This window comes from Molossus molossus, unplaced genomic scaffold (assembly GCF_014108415.1).
Source record: "Molossus molossus isolate mMolMol1 unplaced genomic scaffold, mMolMol1.p scaffold_m16_p_13, whole genome shotgun sequence".
NCBI classification, from domain to species: Eukaryota; Metazoa; Chordata; class Mammalia; order Chiroptera; family Molossidae; genus Molossus; species Molossus molossus.
In genome coordinates, this window is record NW_023425348.1 from 43,960,875 (window position 1) to 43,981,631 (window position 20,757).

The 20,757-nt window shown below is 45.2% G+C and overlaps 1 protein-coding gene and 2 non-coding genes across 3 annotated transcripts; all 3 read right to left on the reverse strand.

The window, feature by feature from the left end:
* Positions 1–4,400: 4,400 nt before the first annotated feature.
* On the reverse strand, positions 4,401–10,515 carry RPS3 (ribosomal protein S3). The gene is made up of 7 exons (XM_036259307.1): positions 10,462–10,515; positions 8,968–9,098; positions 8,625–8,718; positions 8,094–8,188; positions 5,631–5,818; positions 4,962–5,158; positions 4,401–4,475 (listed from the first exon to the last, which is right to left on the reverse strand). The coding sequence occupies exons 1-6, from the start codon at positions 10,489–10,491 to the stop codon at positions 4,965–4,967; spliced, it is 732 nt and encodes a 243-aa protein (XP_036115200.1). The 5' UTR covers positions 10,492–10,515; the 3' UTR covers positions 4,401–4,475; positions 4,962–4,964.
* LOC118629137 lies at positions 5,275–5,417 on the reverse strand. The gene has a single exon (XR_004959381.1). It is a non-coding gene; the product is annotated as a small nucleolar RNA SNORD15 (small nucleolar RNA).
* Positions 9,255–9,401, reverse strand: LOC118629138. Its single transcript, XR_004959382.1, has one exon. It is a non-coding gene; the product is annotated as a small nucleolar RNA SNORD15 (small nucleolar RNA).
* Positions 10,516–20,757: the final 10,242 nt, after the last annotated feature.

A 20,757-nucleotide genomic window follows, 5' to 3' on the forward strand; every position in this document is an offset into this window, starting at 1 on the left:
CCCCATCTTATTTGTGAACGTGAGGGTATGGGGTCAGTAAGTTGTTGCAACCTAGGGTCTTATGCTACTTGTATCTCACTCAAATCAGAAGTAGGGATCTTGAGATATTCTAAATATTTTTCAAACCCTAAGAGAAATCACACATTCCTCTAAGATGTATTGCAGGAGTTAAAACTGCTGTAAAGTAAGGTTAGTAATGGAATCTGCCCATTATAGGGATGTTGGGAAGATTAAATGATATTTTCACAGCAGGCTCACAGCACACAATAATTATCTTTTCAACATGGTAATGCTGCTTGTCAAGCTATAAATTGTTGGTAGGCTCTACTGACACAATAGTTGCATTTATACACAGCAACACTGGAGCTCAGAAACAATCACTATATGAAACATGACAGTAAAAGTCCAAGTTCATCTGTAAAACAGGGCTAGTGATACCTGCCCAGCTATGCCCACTTCCAGTAGAGGCAGAAAGCACATGCCCTGTGGTCAGGGAGGGCCCTTACAGTTAGGATGAAAACAATCCATTACCATAAAGTTAGCTATTAATGATTTCTAAGAGGATATGCTTAATTAAGTATTAACTGTAACAACAGCTAGCATTCATTGAGCACCTGGTATGAAGTCAGGCACTGTGCTAAGAACTCATACATGCAGATGAGTAAATGGAGACAGAAACCTGCTCATACTGCTAGGTTGTGGACCTGGTTTTGAATCAAGTCTGGCTTGAAGTCCTGGGCTCTTACCTGTTAATGTCTCTAAACAGAGATAATGAATATAGAGAAAAGACATGTATTGGCATTTAGATCTCCTTTAACTCCCCCTTCAGCCCTGTGAGATAACGAAAAATCAGAAGGGTCCAAAGTCTCAGTGAATCAGTGATGGTGTCAGAATTTGAACCCAGGTTTCTGATCACAAAGCCCAGCTTCTTGAATGCCCTTTGTAAAATGCTCTGCAGAGAAGGGCATCCTTCAATTCACTGCATCCAGCCAGGAGTGGAGGTGGTGAGCTGGGGTTTGTGACTTAAGTTTCTTGGACTTCCCCTTGGGAGTGAGATCACAGCTGGGAGGAGCAGGATCCCCAGACTATCACTCTGCAGTGGGCTCCAGCAGCCTTTGCAAGTGTTTTGCAAGCCCAGATTCTGTCTGGAGGTAGAACCAACCCCACCCACTCCCACCCCATCAAAAACTCTTTGTTTTCCTCTGACTGCAGCAGTTTGTGTCCTTTTCCTGGTTCTCCAGAGCTGTCTGTTGGTCCCCAATCCTTTCTTCTCCCTGGGTCTATTCCCAAATTCTCGGACTTCAGGTGTTTTCCTTGCCTGATGGGTCAATCAGCTCCCAGCTCCTGTGAGGTCTCTGTCATCTGTTGCCACATAACCTAATGACCACAAGCTAACTCTTCAGAGGTCTTTTGTTTGGTAAGGCTTCAACACTTGCTTACATATTGTCAACAGCCATATTTCCACCAGTGGGTCCCAAGGGCTATCTCACAACACAGATTTGACTGCCCAAGATGAACACCTTGCCTTCTGAGGGGAGGGAGGTAATGTATGAGTCTGGGCCTCACTTCCAGTATGAGAGCCAAAGGGGCTATCTTTCTCCTCACCTCTGGTAACTGGGTCAGATACCAGGTTTGGCCAGATGCTCCTACCTGGAACCTGGAAGGAAGAGACGTAAAGAAAATGACGGACGGAAAACCATTCACAGGAAAAAATGGGAGATGGTAGTGACTATCCTCTGGGTAGCTTGCACCTCTTGATGGGCTGTGGTTATTGAGTGCTCACCTAAGCTCTACATTTATTTTGTAGTTTACTGAAACGAGATTTTAAAAACTCCATCCCTTTCTTGATCTCAAATAATGGCTATACAGGGATGTTCATATTGACAATTCAAGCTGTATACTTAATTTGCATACTTTTCTGCACATCAGCAGTCCCCAACTGACAATGTTCAACTTATGATTTTGGACTTAATGATGGTGCAGGTGATACCTATTCAGTAGAAACTGTACTTCCAATTTCAACCATTCCAAGGCTAGCAACACGTAGTACACTCTCGTGATGCTTGGCAGTGTCAGCAGGCCGCAGCTCCCAGTGGGCCCCAAAATGAAGAGGGTAAATTGATACTCTACAGTGTACCATGTTGCTGGCGTTTTTTGCATCCCATCACGTGTATAAAATGCCCACCTGTCTCCTGCTTCTGGTGAGAAGAGGAAGGTAATTACTCTTAAGATGAAAAGTCAAGGTAATTGCTCAACTGTAAAATATAAGTGCTCTGAGCACATTTAAGGTAAACTAGGCTGACATCAGGTACATTAAAGGCATTTTTGACTTACGGCATTTTCTTTTTTTCTTTTAAGTTTATTATTTTTTTGTTAATCCTCACCAGAGGATATTTTTACATTTATACTCAGACAGAGTGGGAGAGAGAGAAAAAGAAAGATCGATGTGAGAGAGACATTGATTGGTTGTCAACCGCACAACCCCAACCGGGGCCGGGGACAAACCGCAACTGAGGTACGTGCCCTTGGCAGGAATCAAACACGGGACTCTTTGGTCCACGGGTTGACTCTAACAGCTGAGCTAAACCGGCCAGGGCGACTTATGGTATTTTCAATTTATGGGTTAACCTGGATGTACCGCAACGGTAAGTCATGGAGCATCTGTACTTCAGTAAGTTTATTTTTGGCTTCCCAAGCTGCTACTTGGGTGTTTATTTGTTGTTACAGCACCACCTGGTGGGAAGTTAACAGCACTACTGAACTCCAGATTGATCTCCAATTTTAGTTGACTGAGGTTTGCTGAAAACTCATTAGAAAAGTAAGGAATTTTTTTTTTTTAATTGTCAGCTGAGAATATTTTTCCATTTATTTTCAGACAGAGTGGGAGGAGGAGAGAAAACATTTACACAAAAGAGACATATCGACTAGTTGCTCCCCCCATGACCCCAACAAGGGGATAAAACCGCAACCAAGTATGTGCCCTTGACCAGAATCAAACCCGCAACTCTTTGGTTCGCAGGCCGACGCTCTAACCGCTGAGCAAAACCGACCAGGGCAAGGGATTTTTTTTTTTTACTATTGATTTTAGAGAGGAAGATTGAGAGACAGACAGACATACCAATGTGAGAGAAAAACCTACCAGCTGCCTCCTGCATACGCCCACCCAGACTGGGAATCAAATCCACCACCCTTCCGGATGATGCACCAACTAACCGAGCCAGGGCAGAAAGTAAGGAATTTAAAGATCACCCAATCTAATATACAAAGACCTGTGAATGGCTGTCAATACTGGATGCTAAGATCCTAGATGACCAGGATTGTCAGAACCTGTTGCCAGCACCCAGACCTTTAGATGCTTAAATTAGTAATTTCTTTAAAAACAATCCCCTCACAACCAAACTACACAAATCCAGAAATATAGAAAGCAGCTTAGCTCAGTTCAAACAGTAACATTTCTAGTAAAATAGCAAAATGCCAATAGCTCTACCCTTAAGGGATAAATAAGCCTTATAAAGGGGAATATCTCTAATGAGAAATAGCCTTAATTCCATCAATACTGACAAAACCAGTAAGATGTTCGTCTAGACAAAGTCAATATAAACATCCAAGGTTCTTTTAAAAAGTGAGGGGAGGGAGGCCCAGAGATACATTTGTCAGTGTACTCCCAACATAATTCATTAATTCACTCAATTAGGCCCTTACCACGTGCCAAGCAGTATAAACAAATGTGCAATTGTCTGTCCTTACAGTCTGGTCGAAAAGACAACCAAATGATCAGAGCACCACTCCCACTAGGCAGTCTGTGGGTCAAGTTATTTCACAGCCAGCCTCACAAGGATGGTGTGGGTACCTGACGTGGCCTTCCAGGCCCATGACAGCTATCACTAGGAAAGTCCCCTCTCTGCGATATATCAGCCTAGTTATCATTAGTCTTGTACAAATTATCATGCCAGTCTGTCCCTCATTAGTTTCACCTGAGTATACCAAGCACACCCAATTGCTTGTAAACAGACATCAACAGAAACACTTCTAAATATGACAGAAAAGACAGTTGACAATTTAAATATTCTTTAGTTCTGTGCTTCAGGCTCTCCATCACTGCCACAAATTCCCTTTACACTTCAGAGATGTTGAGAACTAAATAAATATGTGAAGCGCAATACCCAGAGCACAGTGCAGACCAAAATATAATGACCAGTATATTTATTTTCTGTGTGCAATGTAGATTTCCTTACGCGCCAGGAAAACAAATTCATCTTATATACTTCTTCAAACCAAGAGGATTTCAAGGAAAGCACAGAAGCATTGTGAGCCAGGCAGCCCTAGAAATCAATCGAGTAATGCTCTGACAGGGTGACGCAACAGTCTGATCACTGGATGTACAGTCTAGTCAGGCCATGTATCTTTTAAAAAGCTTTTATTAAAGGTCTTTATAGAGCAACATCCAGACTCCAGATCCAGCTGCCAAGGAGACCCTAAAACCAAATAAAGCACAAAAGTAAGAACAGAAATTTCATCTCAGTATCAGGTTCTTTCATTTACCAATTGAATATACACTCCCACTTAGGGTTTTTGCATGAAGACTAATAAACACAAAGAACATTTAGAAAATAAGAACAAAAACAGGCATTCTATTTTAAGGAGAATGCTAAAGGACAATAGCTAATTACTAGCAAGAGTACCTTCACATTTTTGAGTAAGTAAGAGGACAATAAAGGAAAATTTGTATTTCAAACACTGTAGTAAACAAAGGAATTCAAGAGACCAAGCCCAAACACCCACCCCCTCCAAAAGAATCCTGGGTTAAAAATGCCCCTGGCTTCAACCTGCATTCTTCCATGTAAATTAAGTGTAATCCAGTTATTATTCACCAAATGCTTACCACAGTGTGTGATACAAGTAATAATAGGAAGACAAAAGAATAGGGTCCTATTCTGCCCAAGAGGCTACCAGAGACATACCTGTTACGCTGTGGGTACTGGCTGGGGCATGGCAGGCGGCTCTGGCTTCCCACCCTTCTGTTCTGAGATGGGCGTGGTGGGCAGTATCTCATCTTTGGGTTCCACAATGCTCACATGGTCAGGCAGCGGCTTCTTAGGGCCTATCTTACCACTTGGGTCCCAAGGAAGCATGATCTTCACTTTGATGCCAAGCACACCTAGAAGATAGTTAGAACCATGGTTAGGACCTACCCGTGTTATCACTGGCCCCAACACAAGAGGACAGGGCAGAGAAAGAGAACAGTAAGTTACTCAAGTACCACTGGATCTGGTCCCTTCTCAGACAAATGCCTCTAATCAATCAATGAACAGGACACTTTTGCAAAAGGAACCTATGCAGTACCACAGAACATGGCACCGACAAGGACCAAGAGCAGGATGTGACCTTTCTGACTCGTCATCGTGTCATCACCGAAGGGTACACAGGTGGCTGAGACAAGGACAAACCAACTCTTGGATCTGACTGATCTCAACAATACACTTTACAGTTCAGTGCAGCTGAACAATAAGCCCAAGCAACACTAACATGTTCTGCTACTCCAAGGATGAATTCCTCAAACACTGAAGTGTGCATGGAAAACCACATCTGTCCACTAAGGCCCTTTGCCCTGAGAGCTCCCAGATGCTTACCTTGCCTGAGCAGCACATGGCGCACGGCAGTGTCAACATAGTAGTTAACAGGGTCCCCACTGTGGATCATCAGACCGTCAACAAACTTCATGGATTTAGCCCTCTGTCCTCGGAGTTTCCCAGACACCACGACCTCACAGCCTTTGGCCCCACTCTCCATGATGAACCGCAGCACACCATAGCAGGCTCTTTGGGAAAACAAGAGAGGTATCTATTTGTGTTACCACCAAAGACAGGATCACCCAACCACACCCCATGTTAAAATATATGACTTAGCCTTGAACAGCATGGCTCAGGGGTTAAGAGCATTGAGGGTCCCAGATTCGATTCCTAGTCAAAGGCACATACCTGGATTGCAGGTTCAATCACTGGCCCCCAGTGGGGCACATGGAGGTAACAAATTGATGTGTCTCTCTCACATTGATGCCCCCCCCCCCCACCAAATCAATGGAAAAAATATCCTGGGGTATAGTTTACTAAAACATTCCTCAACCTCCAGAATTCATGTTCATTAGGTACACAAACTACCAATTTAGGATCCTAGCTGCATTATTACCATGCTGGAAAAGCATGTCTAGGCCTATACCATTGATAGTAAGCCTTAAAATATTACGCCACCCTGACCAGTGTGGTTCAGTTGGTTGGGAATTATCCCGTGCATGGGAGGTTTGCAGTTTGACTCCCAGTAGGGGGTGTGCAAGAGGTATCCAATTGATGTTATGCTCTCACATCGATGTTTCTCCCTCTCTAAAAAAAATCAATAAACTACTTAAAAAAAAAAATTCATGCCCCCTAACTCATTCATTAGTTTACACCCTGGGAGATACTAATTTGAGCTAGCTGTCATTTTCAACAGGGAAGTAAAAGACTAAGACCTACCACCATTCTCCAGACCCTTTCACATGATCTTATTTAATCTTCATACAATGGTAGTGGTATAATGTCCCCCATTTAGAGACAGGAGACCCAAGGATCAGAGAAGTTCAGAAAGTTGCTCAATTCTCAAAACTCCCAACTCAAACTTCAGTGTGTGTAAAAATCACCTGGAAGGCTTGTTAAGACAGATGAGCTGGCCCTGGCGGGTTTGACTCAGAGGTTGATCAGTGGTTCTCAACCTTCCTAATGCCAGGATCCTTTAATACAGCTCCTCATGTTGCATGTGGGCGGACCCGCCTGGAGATGGATAGAGGAGCAGTGTCTCAGTTCCTAAGACCATTGGAAATATGTGTTTTCCGATGGTCTTAGGCGACCCCTGTGAAAGGGTGGTTCGAACTCCAAAGGGGTCGCAACCCACAGGTTGAGAACCGCTGGGTTAGAGCTGTCAGCCCGCGGACCAAAGAGTTGTGGGTCCTATTCCTGGTCAAGGGCATGTATCTGGGTTGTAGGTTTGATTCCCAGCCCCAGTTGGGGTCGTGCAGGAGGCAATCAATCAATGTGTCTCTCTCACACTGATGTCCCCCCCTTCTCTAAAAACAAATAAATGGAAAAATATCCTTGGGTGAGGATTAAAAAAAAAAGAAGACAGACTAGCTGGGCTACACTCTCACTTTCCAAGTCGGTGGGTCTAGGGTGGAGACAGAATTTTTTTCTAACAAGTTCTCAGATGATGGCAGTGATGATACTGGCCCAGGGACCCAACCATTTATTTATCCTCACCCAAGGACATTTTTTTGCATTTATCTTCAGACAGAGTGAGAGGGAGAGAGAGGGGAAGAGAGAAACATCGATGTGAGAGAGACATACTGACTGGTCGCCACCCACACGACAAACTGCAACTGAGGTACATGCCCTTAGCAGGAACCAAACCCGAAACTCACTGGTCCACGGGCCAACGCTCTAACCGCTGAGCCAAACCGGCCAGGGCCCAGGGACCCAACTTTTAAGAATCACTTTTTATAAGTCGTGGATCTGGCACTCAAACCAGGTGGACAGTCTTCTATACATCCTTGCCTATAGGCTTTCCTACCCATCCCAACAGCAGCCTGCCAACAGCACAGCCCTCGTGTCCTTCCTCTGCCGAAAAACCTCGCAGGGCTCTGCTTCAGGGACAACCCAACCCCCCCATGTCCTTGACAGTCCACCACCTCTCACACTACTATACATTACATACAGCTTACAGACAACTGATTAGATTTTAAGCTCTCTTCTATCTGCACTGTCATATCTCCTTACAGTCCCCAGAATGGACCTGAATGACTTCAACAGGAAGCCCAACCTCCTCTCCCTGGAATTCTATTTTTGTTTTACTACCAAAGCATTCACAACAGTTCTCCATTCGCTGACCACTCCTTTAAAAATGTGCTTCTTTACTAGTCTTTTCTGCTAAGTTGCCAGTTCAACGAGGACATGGATTGGAAATCTCATAAAAACCGAGACTAGCAGAGCCTGCCATGTAGATTTCATTTGCTGAATAACCAAATGGCAGACACACCATATTCCAATCCACAAAAAAGGGACACTCACCTCCGCACCGCAAGGCCTCCGAGGAGTTTGTAACGCAGAGACTCTGCCTGGGCAATAGCACACAGACCTCTTGTGGCCACCTTTTCGGCATAAAGCTTGAAGAAACAAGATATACGCTTAAACTTGTTATGTTCACCATTGTTTTCAATTTAAAAAACAGCACATTCATCATATAAGCATATACGACAGTATATATCACTGTAGCATCCCATAAGTACTAAAGCACTTCTTCTCACACCTAGCACACTCAGCGACATGGACCGAACCATTCCTCATTGCCCTCATCACTAGCTCTTCCTTACAGTCATACCAAGGAGACTGAAGGGGCACCCAATATGTATCGTTACCAAACTCAAGGTGAATATAAAATCCCTTAACCACCAGAATTGAGCAGAACAGGACTGTAAGATTAAGTTCACTTATAACGAAGACTTAAAATACCCCATTTGTAATGCTCATTGATCATGAATAAACAGTCTTCAGTGTGATAAGGGTTTTTAGAAGTACGGTTCATAAGCCAGGATCACTCACCTCTACACTGCCCTCAGGGAAGCCAAACCTCTTCTGAACCACAGCAGTCAATTCCCGGATGCGTCGGCCCTTCTCACCAAGAACATTCTGTGTCCTGGGGAAAAGTCAACAGTGACCGTTCATAGCTCTCATAATAGTCCAGATATAATTTCAAATCTTGCATATATGTAATAAAATCTCATTCATCAGACACAAGTATAAAGTTTGAACGACTAGATTTAAAAATGTAGTTTAAAAAAACCAACTGCATTCCCCAAAGCCAAATTCACTGGTTGCCCCCTTAAGACTAAACCATCTTAGTACATGTAATTATATGTGAAAAGCCAAGAAAATGAGTTTTTACCTGGTGGCTAAAATAATAATTTCTGTCCTGGTTGGTGTAACTCGGACCTCAACTCCAGAGTAGCCATCTTCTGCCAGCTCCCGAGTGAGAAATTCGTTCAGTTCAGCTTTGAAGATGCCATCAGCAACAAACTAACCAAAAAATAAAATTCAAAATTAGGACATAGGTGCAGGTTCTTTTCCCTGCCTAGTCTTTCAGCCAATGCAACCCTCATGAAAACTCAACACCTCCAACAAAGGACCCATCATCAATCATGTTACCCTTGTTTCAAACAGAAATGTAGCAACCCTTCTCAGACAAATGCCTCTAGGTCATCTTTTGGTGGTTACTTTGACCCAGGGCCCTTAAACCTGTGCCACAGAACGCAGCACAGAGTAGGGGCCACCCGGACAATAACACCTCCAATCAGACTCGTCATCTTCTCTTCATTGAAGGGTTTTTAAGACTATCTTTTTTTTTTTTTTTTTAAATCCTCACCAGAGGCTATTTTCTCAAACATCTTCAGATAGAGTGGGAGGGGAAGGGGAAAGGGAGAGAGAGAAACATCCATGTGAGAGCGATCAGGGCCAGGGATGAACTGCAATGGAGGTACCTTCCCTTGTCTGAACTCGAACCCACCACTCTTTGGTCTGCTGGCCGACACTCTAACCCCTGAATCAAACCGGCCAAGAAGAAGCTGTCTTTTATATATGTATACAAGCTAAGCAAAAACTGTTCTAAAATGGCACATTTACAACTCATTCATTCACACAGCAGGGACACCAGCAAGCGACTGATTAAGCCGTCTCACTGCAGTGACCACTCGGACCATGCGAGGAGTCCCAGCCAGGTCATCTGCCTTACTTGATGCTCCTGTCTTAGAGCCGGCAACTCACAAAAGCGTGTGGATTTCACTCTAACATAAAGGTATGTACACAAAGTATGACCAACTGCCCTTTTCTAGATATGTGCGGCCAAAACAAGCACCCACCTGCCTGTTTCTAAAGCACATGGGACTTTACGATTCTTTCCCGCGGAAAGGTGCAAAGAAACTCGATGCGGCGTTCCTCCCAGGTTTCCTCCCTCCACTAGCCCAGGCTTTTCCTCGGGCCCCAGACCGAGCAGTCAATTGTCAGCAGCCCGTCCAGTTAAGGTCTTTACGGTCAGAAGGCTGCAGACAAGTAAGAAGGCAAGAATACACTGCTACCGCCCCTTCCCAAAGGCACGGTGTTGAGATCCGAAGCGAACCGCTCCGCTCTCAAAATAACACACGCTCGCAAGGGCCTTCTCCGGGGCAAGGCAGGAGTCTCCGCTCTCCGCCCGGAACCGGCACTGCGCTCGCCTGGCTCGGGCCCGGTACTCAATCCACCGCCATCCGCAGTCCGCGGGAATGCCTCGCGGCCCAGGTCACTTCCTGGGGCAGGGCCCCGGGCCGCGGGTCCCGCAACGGCACCTCGAGAAACGCCTGACCCACGTGGCGCTGCAATCTCCAGGACCCAGACCCCAGCATCTCACCTTCCTCTTCTTGGAAATTTGCACCGCCATCTTGCCGCCCTGCACCGCCGAAGGAAAAGGAAGTAGCTCGTGGGCGGAACTGGGTATAAAGGGCGCGGCGCGACGACGGAGAACTGCGCGTGTCGACGCCTGTGGCCGCTCATGGGAAATGTAGTTTTCATGTAAAGGGAGGCGTTGAGAGAGGAGTAAGGGAGACAGCTACAGCAGGGAACAGGAAAGGGAGCACATCAATCAGAACTTGGGAATTGCAGGGGAGCTGACTGTAGTTTAAAAATAACGTGAGGCAGAGATGAAAAGTACAAATATAAACTCAGAGCAGCCGAATTCAACAAGCACGGAACCTTGGTCCCTACACTCTACACTGTAGTGAAAATAGATGGGATGAAAGTCCTCAGTGAAATTCATTTATACGCCCAGCTGTTTCAGTCTGTGTTCATCTCCTCGGTCCCAGCTGATAGCCAACATTTATTAAGCATTCTAGGAGCTGTTCTATGTACTTTATATTATTAACAAATTTCCCCACCTCCCTTTCATAAAGTCAGTTTCAACTTGTGACAAAATAGTAGTGCAAAGTAGTGGCTCATGGGCTCACAGTGCTTTTTCAATTAAAATATTTCACCCCACATTTTACTATGAAAAAAATTTTTTTTTAAATCCTCACTTGAGGACATTTTTGCTTTTATCTTCAGACAGAGTGGGAGGGAGAGAAGGAGGGAAAGAGAGAGAGAAACATCCATGTGAGAGAGACACATTGGTTGCCACCCACACAACCCCAACCGGGCTGGGGACAAACTGCAACTGAGAAAAGTTGAAAGAATTGTGCAGTGCACACGCATATACACATTACCTAGGTGCTGCAGTGAACATTTTTGCTATATTTGCTTTATCACATATCTATCCATCCCTCTATTCACCTACCAATGCATCTTTTGATACATTTTAAAAATAAGTTGCAGACATCAGTACATTTCACCCCCTAAACACTTGAACAGTATTATGTGAAATTTGGATAGTTTGCCTGCATTTAAAATCAGGGGATTTCTCTATAAAACCATTTTAGGTTATCCTCTTTTTTTATATTAATTTATTTATTTTTGTTACAAATGTTTCTCCTTTTTTGCCCACAGACACCTTCCTCCCGATCCTGCCCCCCGCCCCCAGCAAGCATTGTTGTCTATGTCCATTGGTTACGCATACATACATATAAGTTCTTTGGTTTATCTCATCCCTTCCTCCGCCCCCCTCTTCTATTTTAAGTTATTCTTAAAAATATAGAAAGATGTAGCAAAATATTCTACCAATCTACAGTTCCTCATAACTGTGCTCTCCTTCCCTGTTAGATGGCAAAGGGTTTTCCCGTGTGCCACAGTCCCTGGCAGCTTTTTCTTTCTTTTCTAATTTTTTCTTTATTTGTTTTTAGGGAGAGAGGGAGAGAGAGGTAGAAACATCGATGAGAGAGAACATCGATTGGCTACCTCCTGCATGTCCCCACTGGGGGTTTTGCCCACAACTTGGGCATGTGCCCTGGCCAGGAGTTGAACTGGCGACCACTTGGTGCATGGATCAGTGCTCAGCCACTGAGCCACACCAGCTGGGCCCTGGCAGCTTCTTTCATTTGTTGTCTGGTCCTAGAAGACATTTGTGCTTTTCTCCAACACTAAAACAATTCTGATGCAAAGATCTGTCCTATAATCATGGAATTAACAGGGTTCTGGGGGAAGCTGAGCAGAGGGACCAAGGAAGATGAAAAGAAGTGGATGAACTGAAGAGATAGATAAGCTGTGGACCTGATGTATATTGGTGATGGATTGAGGTTGAAGAGGGGGAATTGAGAATGACGCCCAGGTTTCTGACTCCAGTGGTAGATGCTTGGTGACAACCCTCACTAAGATGAGGAACCCGGGGACGGTTTTTTCCTTCATGTGTCATCTTCCTCTGCTCTTTACCTATTAATCGAGCTCCATGGCCTGTTAATTCACTGGTGCCGACATGGTTGTAACTAACCTAGGTATTAATAACAGGAGAGGAACAAAGGGAAGGCCAATGTCATTTGGGCAGCTTTATCAAGAACCTACAGCTTTACCCTTCCCAGGGAGCCACAGGTCCATGCCCCACAGATCGCTGGGAGAAGGGACTCTAAAGGGTGGAGAATGTAAAGTTGGGGGGACTAGTGAAGGGGTTTGCTGTCAGTCTCACCTGACACCTGCCACTGCAAGTGAGGGAAGATTTGGCATACTTAATTCCCTGAACAAAGGCATTCGCTCTCTTGGATTATTGCTCTCTTGGGCTCTTGGTTTCTCTTGCTTGACTCCTGGCTTGTGGGGATCTCACACTCCTGCTCCCCCGTATTCGCCCACATGGCTCACAGCTGTGTGGACCCATACACAACAGACTAACGGACTGCAACTAGCCTGATGCTGAACGCTACCTGGCTGCAAATGGAACGGAAACTCTGGACACTGGTTTTGCTTTTAGCTCTACTGAAACCCCAATTACACTTTTTCCAGGGCTAGATTAAGGGAAATGGGACAATGCCTGGCCAGTGTGGCTCAGTGGACTAAGCATGGGCCCATGGACTGAGAGGTCCCAGTTCTATTCCCAGTCAGGGCACATGCCTGAGTTGTGGGCTTGATCCCCAGTAGGGGATGTGCAGGAGACAGCTGATCGATGTTTTTCTCTCTAAAATATCAATAAAAAATATATATAAAACAACGGGAAATGGGACTTTGGAAATGCAGAGATGTAATTCCATGCAGATAAAAATTACTCATTCTTCCATGTGAGTCTCAGAAAAATTTTTTTCTTAAAATATCATAAGGATTAGCCCTGGCCGGTTTGGCTCAGCGGTGAGAGCATCAGCCTGCGGTCCAGAGAGGCCCGGAGTTCGGTTCCCACTAAGGGCACGTACCTCGGTTGCAGTTTGTCCCCGGCCTTGGCCACTCAATGTGTCCCTTTTACGTCGATGTTTCTCTCTCTCTCTCTCTCTCTCTCTCTCTCTCTCTCTTCCTCTTTCTCCCTCCCACTCTGTCTGAACAAAAAAATGGGAAAATGTCCTAGGGTGAGGATAAAAAAAAAACAGATATCATAAGGATTCCACCCCCCACCACTCAGTGGGGAAGGGGAAGGGGATATCCCAAATCCCCTGATAGCAGTTCCTGGTGGCTAAAATCTCAACCTTGGTGAATCCACCTTCCTGATTTTGCTATGGCCTCACTTGGGATGTGGGCACTGTGGAGGAGTACCTGGCTTTGCCTGCTGTAGTCAGAATGTTTCCTAATTCAGATATGCCCCTCACTCTCCCACAGTGCTTATTACAATCTTTGTCAAATCAGAACCTCTGCCTCATCCTCAGCAGTCAACCTCCCTCCTAATTTATTGACCCCCTAATATTGTACAGGCAAGAACTGCCTCTCACCTGCCCTGTAACTGTATGTTTCCTTGGCAAGCCTTCTCTTTTTCCCTCCCTGCTCAGAAAAGAGACCCATTTCTTGCCCAAGGTCAGCCTCCCCTGTGTGTTCTAGTTCAAGTTTAGACCTGGCTCTGGCAATATGCCCTCCCTTTCCCGTGATATCTCCTTTAAGGCTCTTTCCTTCTCCATCCCTCATGTTAAATATGTCACTTCCTCCAGGGTTGCAACTCTCCTAGTTGCTCCTAGTTGTAGAGTAAATAAAAATTTCATTTTACTGATTTTATATTATTGCTATAGGACACACTTCCGATACCCCTACTTAGAATAAAAGTAAGACCAGAGTGTGGAAGGGTGTGAGAAAACAAGCATCCTCACACTGCAGGTGGAGCTGGGCTTCTTTTTGGAGGGCGGCTTGATGGTAACCACCGCAATTTACCATACAGATTCCCTTTGGCCCAGCAAACACATTCCTTTTTATCTACTCCAGAAAAACACCTACACAAACATACATGGAGGTGGACGCAAGAATGCTCATTACAGCACTATTAGGAATAGTGACAACAATGAATTAAGAACAACCCAACGCCCCTCTGTAGAGAGCAGTTACAGAGTAAATCTAGTGATCAAAAAGAACGATGCGCCTGTATGCACACACAGAAAGGACACCAGGCAGTGTCCCTACGGGACCAACCTAGGTGCAGAATAGCCTGGACTCTATAACAGTGCTGTGCAACAAAACAAAACACTTATGCATGTAAACGCATAGAAGGGTAAATATCTACTTGACAGATAATTACATTTACTTCTGAGAATGGAGCAGTATTGGGGGCTGTTAAGGGGCAATCTACTTTATTGCTCAACTTTTTTTTTGTTTTAATCCTCAACTGAGGATATTTTTCCATTTATCTTCAGATAGAATGGGAGATGGGGGGAGAGAGAGAGAAACATCCATGTGAGAGAGACACATCAATTGGTTGCCTCCCGCATGACCCTAACCAGGGCCTGGGACCAAACCACAACCCAGGTACATGCCCTTGACTGGAATCAAACCCGCGACTCTTTGGTTTACAGGCCAGTGCTCTAACCACTGAGCAACCAGCAGGGGCATAAAGTCTCTTCTCTTAATCAGACTATAAGTCTCTGTCTGCAGTGGTAGCCACCGGCCTCACAGGACTATTGAGTACCTGAAAGGTGGCTGGTCTAAGTGGAAAACTGTTCTGTGTGTAAATCTAAACCACATGTCAAAGTATAAAAAAGGAATATCTCAATAATTTTTATATTGATGACATGGCAAAACAATAACATTTTAAATATATTGAGTAAAATAAAATATACTATTAAAATCACCTTTATCTTATTCTTTTCTTTTCTTCAAGTGGCTACCAGACATTTAGAATTTAGACTTACGTATGTGGCTTATGTTTCTGCCGGGCAGTGGGGCTGTAATCTTTCTTTTTTTTAATTTATTTTTTTTCTTTATTGTTTTTAGAGAGAGAGATACAAACATCGATGAGAGAGAACATTGATTGGCCGCCTCCTGCATGGCCCCCACTGGTGATCAGGCCCACAACCTGGGCATGAGCCCTGACTGGGAATCGAACCTGCGACCTCCTGGTGCATGGGTTGACGCTCAGCCACTGAGCCACACTGGCCGGGTGGGGCTGTAATCTTTCAACCAGAGGGGCCAATGGTGCTTCACTTCTCTTTGTTCCCATGAGACTTGGCACTGTGGTTGTCAGAGAGAGGGCACTTAGTTACTGTTTAAAGGCACATTATTGAACAAAAGAAAGTTTCCAAGGAATGTGACCAATCTTGTTCCCTGTTTGCCTGGGTCGCTGGGAAACTCAGAGCTAAGTTTCCTGCTCAGTTGAGTTCCTGGGATCCCCCCCACACACACACACACACACTCATGGGCGAAGGAGACCAATCATGTGGAATTCAGAATTATTTCTGGAGCCCTGGAGCTGGGAAAGTGAGACCATCGCAGCCCCCTCTTACACACACACACACACACACACACACACGCACACGTGCCCTTCCCCCTCTATAAACTGAGGCCCAAGTGGGCCAGTGGACGAGGAGAAGTGAACTCGATGAGAGCAGCCATCCATCCTTGTTCAGGTTTTTCTGAACAGCCTGTGTGGCCGCTGGATCCACACGATGGACCGAGGTATGGTTTTGAGTCCCGGCCTTTGGGGCCAGACAAAATGTCTCTCAGATTGAATGATGCTTTGGAGAAACTTGAGGTTTCTTTCATTCAGTAAACCTTCCCGAGCATCTGTTCAGTGTAGCATCGTGTTTAAGGTCATAGACTTGAGCCAGACAGGCAGGGTTCTCATCCCCGATCAGGTTGTTTACTGGCTCTGTGACCTTGGTGGAGTTATCTCTGCATGAGTTTTCTCATCTGTAAAACGGGATGAAAATATTAATTAACCCACCCCATGGGATAGCTGTGAGACTGAAACAGGTAGAATGAAATGTTCCCCAAAATTGCCCTGAGTCAAGCCCTGCCAGAATTATGGCAGTTATCAATAGGTAGCTATAAGACTATGGTCCAGGATTTAACCTGACTTCTTTTAAGTTTGTTTTTCAGATCTAAAGCCACAGATCACAGAGACAAACTCAATAGTTGGTTGGGAAAATTCCTTCCTGCACCCCATAATAAGTGCTGCACAATCCCAGAAGGCTTCACTTCACTGACATATACCCAGACACATTGTTCCAAAAAAGGGAAAAGCCTGCTAACCTATACCCTGACTGGTCAACCCCAGCAACTGCCAAGCAATTGCCATGTTCCCAAGCAGTAAAAACCCCTAAGCCCCACACTTGTCTCCCAAAACCTGGGACCTTATCTCAATGTTCTCACCCACTGCAGAGCCTCAATAAATCTGCTTTTGCTTTTACCAGTGTCCCTGATCTAAATCCTTTTATATCAGGAGATAAGAACACAAACTCTTCAGTAACAAAATTAAATAAAATAATGCAGGCACAGTCCTTAGCACATAGTAAAGCATCTGGAATATAGCAAATGCTCAATTAGCATTGCTGGTGGTGTTTTTTTACATCTTTTTTTTTTTTTTAATCCTCACCCGAGGACATTTTTCTATTTTTTTGTTCAGATAAAATGGGAGGGAGAGAGAGAAAAAGAGAGAGAGAGAGAAGCATCGACGTGAAAGGGACACATCGAGTGGCCGCCACCCACACGACCCAGCCAGGATCGGGGACAAACTGCAATGAAGATACATGCCCTTAGCGGGAACCAAACCTGGGTCTCTAGGGACCGCAGGCCAATGCTCTAACCACTGAGCCAAACTGGCCAGGGCTACATTGTTTTTTTTTGTGTCCTCACCCAAGGATATGTTTTTACTGATTTGAGAGAGAGAGAGAGAGGAAGGGAGAGAGAGAGAGGAAGGGGGAGAGAGAGAGAGAAACATTGATGGGAGAGAGAAACATGATTAGCTGCCTTTTTTAAAAATTTTATTTTATTATTATTTTTCTTTCTTTATTTTTAGAGACAGAGGAAGGGAGAGGGAGAGAGAGAAACATCGATGAGACAGAACGTCGATTGGCCGCCTCCTGCATGCCCCTCACTGGGGATTGGGATCACAACCTGGGCATGTGCCCTGACCCACGATTGAACCTGAAACCTTGGCATTTCAGAACAACACTGTAACCAACTGAGCACCCGGCCAGGGCAGCATTCATTTTATTGTTTGGATCCACCGCCTACGCCAGGTCCCTGGGACACTGATCGATCTGATTCAGCTCCTGTTCTCCAGTAGCTCAGATCTGAGGGTAAGGGGTGGGGATACAGATAAATAAATAAGCATGATAGGTATCATAATAGGATATGGACAGGAGAGCACTGAGGAGGGCAGGGTATTGGAAAAGATGTCACAGAGCTCCAATCCTTAAGCTGAGGCTCACAAGACACTTAGGTGTTTGCCAGACCAGCTGACATTTGGCAGAATGATGGACTGAACCCTTCAGGAGCAAACCCCCCTCCCCATAACCTAAAAATAAAATAAAATTTAAAATACATCAAATAATTAAAAAAATAAAATACATTAATAATAAATATTGAAAGAGGTAAAGAAGCAAGTAAGAACACCGTTATTCTGGCTAAGCCATGTTAATAATTTGGGGCACATGTTTCCAGATCTCTCCTTAGGCAGCAAGATACCCTATGGTGACTAGATGTGCATCAGCAATGTCACACAGACGAGGTCACCACAATGCACAGGTGCCATGAAAGATGCTGGTGCCACTCCAGGGGGGTGCCGGGGGATTCCACGGCTTGGTCAGAGGTGGGGCAGTGGGGAAATAGGGAGCCGCTCACTGTCGCATGTCCCAGTGCTGCCACCTACAGGCTTTGTGACCTCAGGCACGTCACTTCATCTTCTGGGCCTCAGCTTCTTCATCTGGGAAGTGGAGATATTGTTAACAAAAAAAGAGGTGCTATAATACATCATAAATTCCTAACTGGGCAAATCATAGTGGGTAGCCACTAAAGGCCCCAGGCCTTTAGCTTCTTTACTGGAAGGTTTTAAGTCAGCCCTGTCCATTGTTCTTGTGCCTCTAGGTTACACACCTTTGAAATGCCAGAAGCAATACTCTTTGAAGGCACAGTCAAGAGAGCATATGCATTTGTTAACTACCCTGTAATCCAGTCCTGCTTTGCTTTCCCCCATCTTCATACAATCTTTCTTAAATGTCCTCCTTAATTCCAAATGCAGAAAAGAAACTCCAACTGTTATTGCCCAGAGTATTTTATTTTTTTGTTAATCCTTACCTGAGGATATTTTATTTTTCATTGATTTTTAGATAGAATGGAAGAGAGGGAGAGAAAAAGAGAGAAACAGCAATGTGAGAGAGACACATTGATTAGTTGCGCTTGCATGCAAGAGAGAGAGAGAGAGAGAGAGAGAGAGAGAGGGAGAGAGGGAGAGAGAGAAACATCAATATAAGAAAGACACAGGGATTAGTTTTGACCCTGACTGGGGCCAGGGGTCAAACTGGCAACCCAAGTATGTGTCCTTGATGGGGAATCAAATCCAAGACCCTTCTGACTCTTCTGATGCTCTAACCACTGAGTCAAACCGGCCAGGGCTTGTCCAGAGCATTTTAGACCTTGCTTCTGGCAATTGTCAGTTTTGGCTCAAATAACTCTTATAAAAATCCTCTGCAGGTTTGGACATTTCTTACCTTGGCAACCTCACAGGATTTCTATGATCGAATTCAATGTTATCTTTAAAGCACTCAGCTCATGGAAAGTGTTCATAAGGTGGGACAGATCGTCATCACTTTTAGTGCAAATAAACAACTTGGCATTTAGGTTTACATTAATCTTCAGTGTTTTTGGTTAGGGTGAGTTACCTCACCAAGTCACTATCCAACACTAACACATGGGCTCTTACCTCTGCTCTTGCAGATGGACACACAATGTGACTACAAGCAAAAGGACCATACTTCTATAATGTATAGGGCAGAGAAACCTTTCTTAAAAGAAAGATGTGGGAATATTTGGGCCAGAGATCAGGCTGCTGAAGCAGAAAGATGTGGCCAAGGAAAAAAAAAAAGGCTAGGGAGGTCCCAAACCATCAGGCTTCCTCCAAGACTGGAGAGGGGGGGCCCTAAGAACAGCTGTAACCAGGCCTACCCAGGGACAGTGAGGGTTAGGCGGGGAGAGCTGAGTGTGTGTGTGTGTGTGGGGGGGGGGGGGAGCAGGTAAGAAACACCAGCTGGAGTGAGGTGTCACTGAGCCCATGTGGAGGGTGAGCGGAAACACATCGGGATACCCAGACAGTTAGTTTGTCCAGTTTAATTTTAGCACCCGTCCATAACTGGCTCTCCCAAAACGCTCCATGCGTCGCCCTCTGGCGGCGACGACCGGCAACTACAGTGCCTTGGTCCCCCCTCTTCCCCAGAAAGGGGTGGGACTGCTGCTCTCCCCAGCCAGCGCTCCCTAGCCCTTCAATGGGCTTTCTAGCCAAGTGGACATCTTTGGTGACTCCATTCAAGAGGCTGAGAATGTGGGACAGACGTAGCTGCGGAGGTAGACGTGCTCCACAGAAACAAGAGGCAGGAAGCTGGCTTCCCAGGATTTGACTAGTGAATCCCACACACGAAGGACTGAATTTACTGTGATTCCACTGAGGTGACCTCAGGACAGGAATAAGATGGTAGCAAGCCAGTGCTACCAACTGCCCGGCTTCCAGCCCAGAGGAAGGCCATGTGAACAGGCAGCCGGTTAGCTTGGAGACAAAGGGAAAGGGTAAGAGCCAAGGGCTGGCAAGCAGTCAACGCCGCCCAAGGGGCAGGAGCCAGGCCTGGGGTACTGAGCAGGAAGGGCTCTTTCTTAGAAATGAGTGCTTTGGGCTTTTGTAGAGAGAAGCCATTAGAACCATCTAACTAGTTCTCCAGACCTCGATCTCATAGGCTTGGGGTTCTGGCTCCAAGTAACCTCTGCTTAGCCTTGTGCTTCTGCAGAGAGACAACAGACATGTCTGCCTCATGAATGGTGCAGATCTCCACAGTCACGGAGCGTTGGGGAGGATTCAGACCATGGAACTGGCCTCCGCTGCTGGGGGAATGTAAATTAGCATAGCAGCTTTGGAAAATTTGTTATCCTTGAAGAATGTTGATTGTGTGTTTCCCAAACCCAGCAGTTCCACTCCTGGGTATTCAGCCTAGGGGCTGGTCTTCAAGATTTTGTGCTCACATTCTCCCTTACAAGAATATGAAGGGTGTGGTTTTTCCTTTGTACGTTCTAAGTTATATAGAACTTTAACATAGGTAGGCACTTTTCACCACGTTTAAATAAACTTGCAAAGACTATAATTTCCAGCATCATCACGTCAACATTGTAAAATAAAGCAGCTAGTCAC

What these genes read in the sequence shown, in the direction of transcription:
- RPS3 (XM_036259307.1), bottom strand. Translation starts at nt 10,491, where the DNA reads ATGGCGGTGCAAATTTCCAAGAAGAGGAAG. An exon ending in TCCCTGAGGGCAGTGTAGAG is followed by an intron (nt 8,189 to 8,624) that starts GTGAGTGATCCT and finishes TGTTTCTTCAAG; the next exon opens with CTTTATGCCGAAAAGGTGGC. An exon ending in CCATGTGCTGCTCAGGCAAG is followed by an intron (nt 5,159 to 5,630) that starts GTAAGCATCTGG and finishes ACTATCTTCTAG; the next exon opens with GTGTGCTTGGCATCAAAGTG.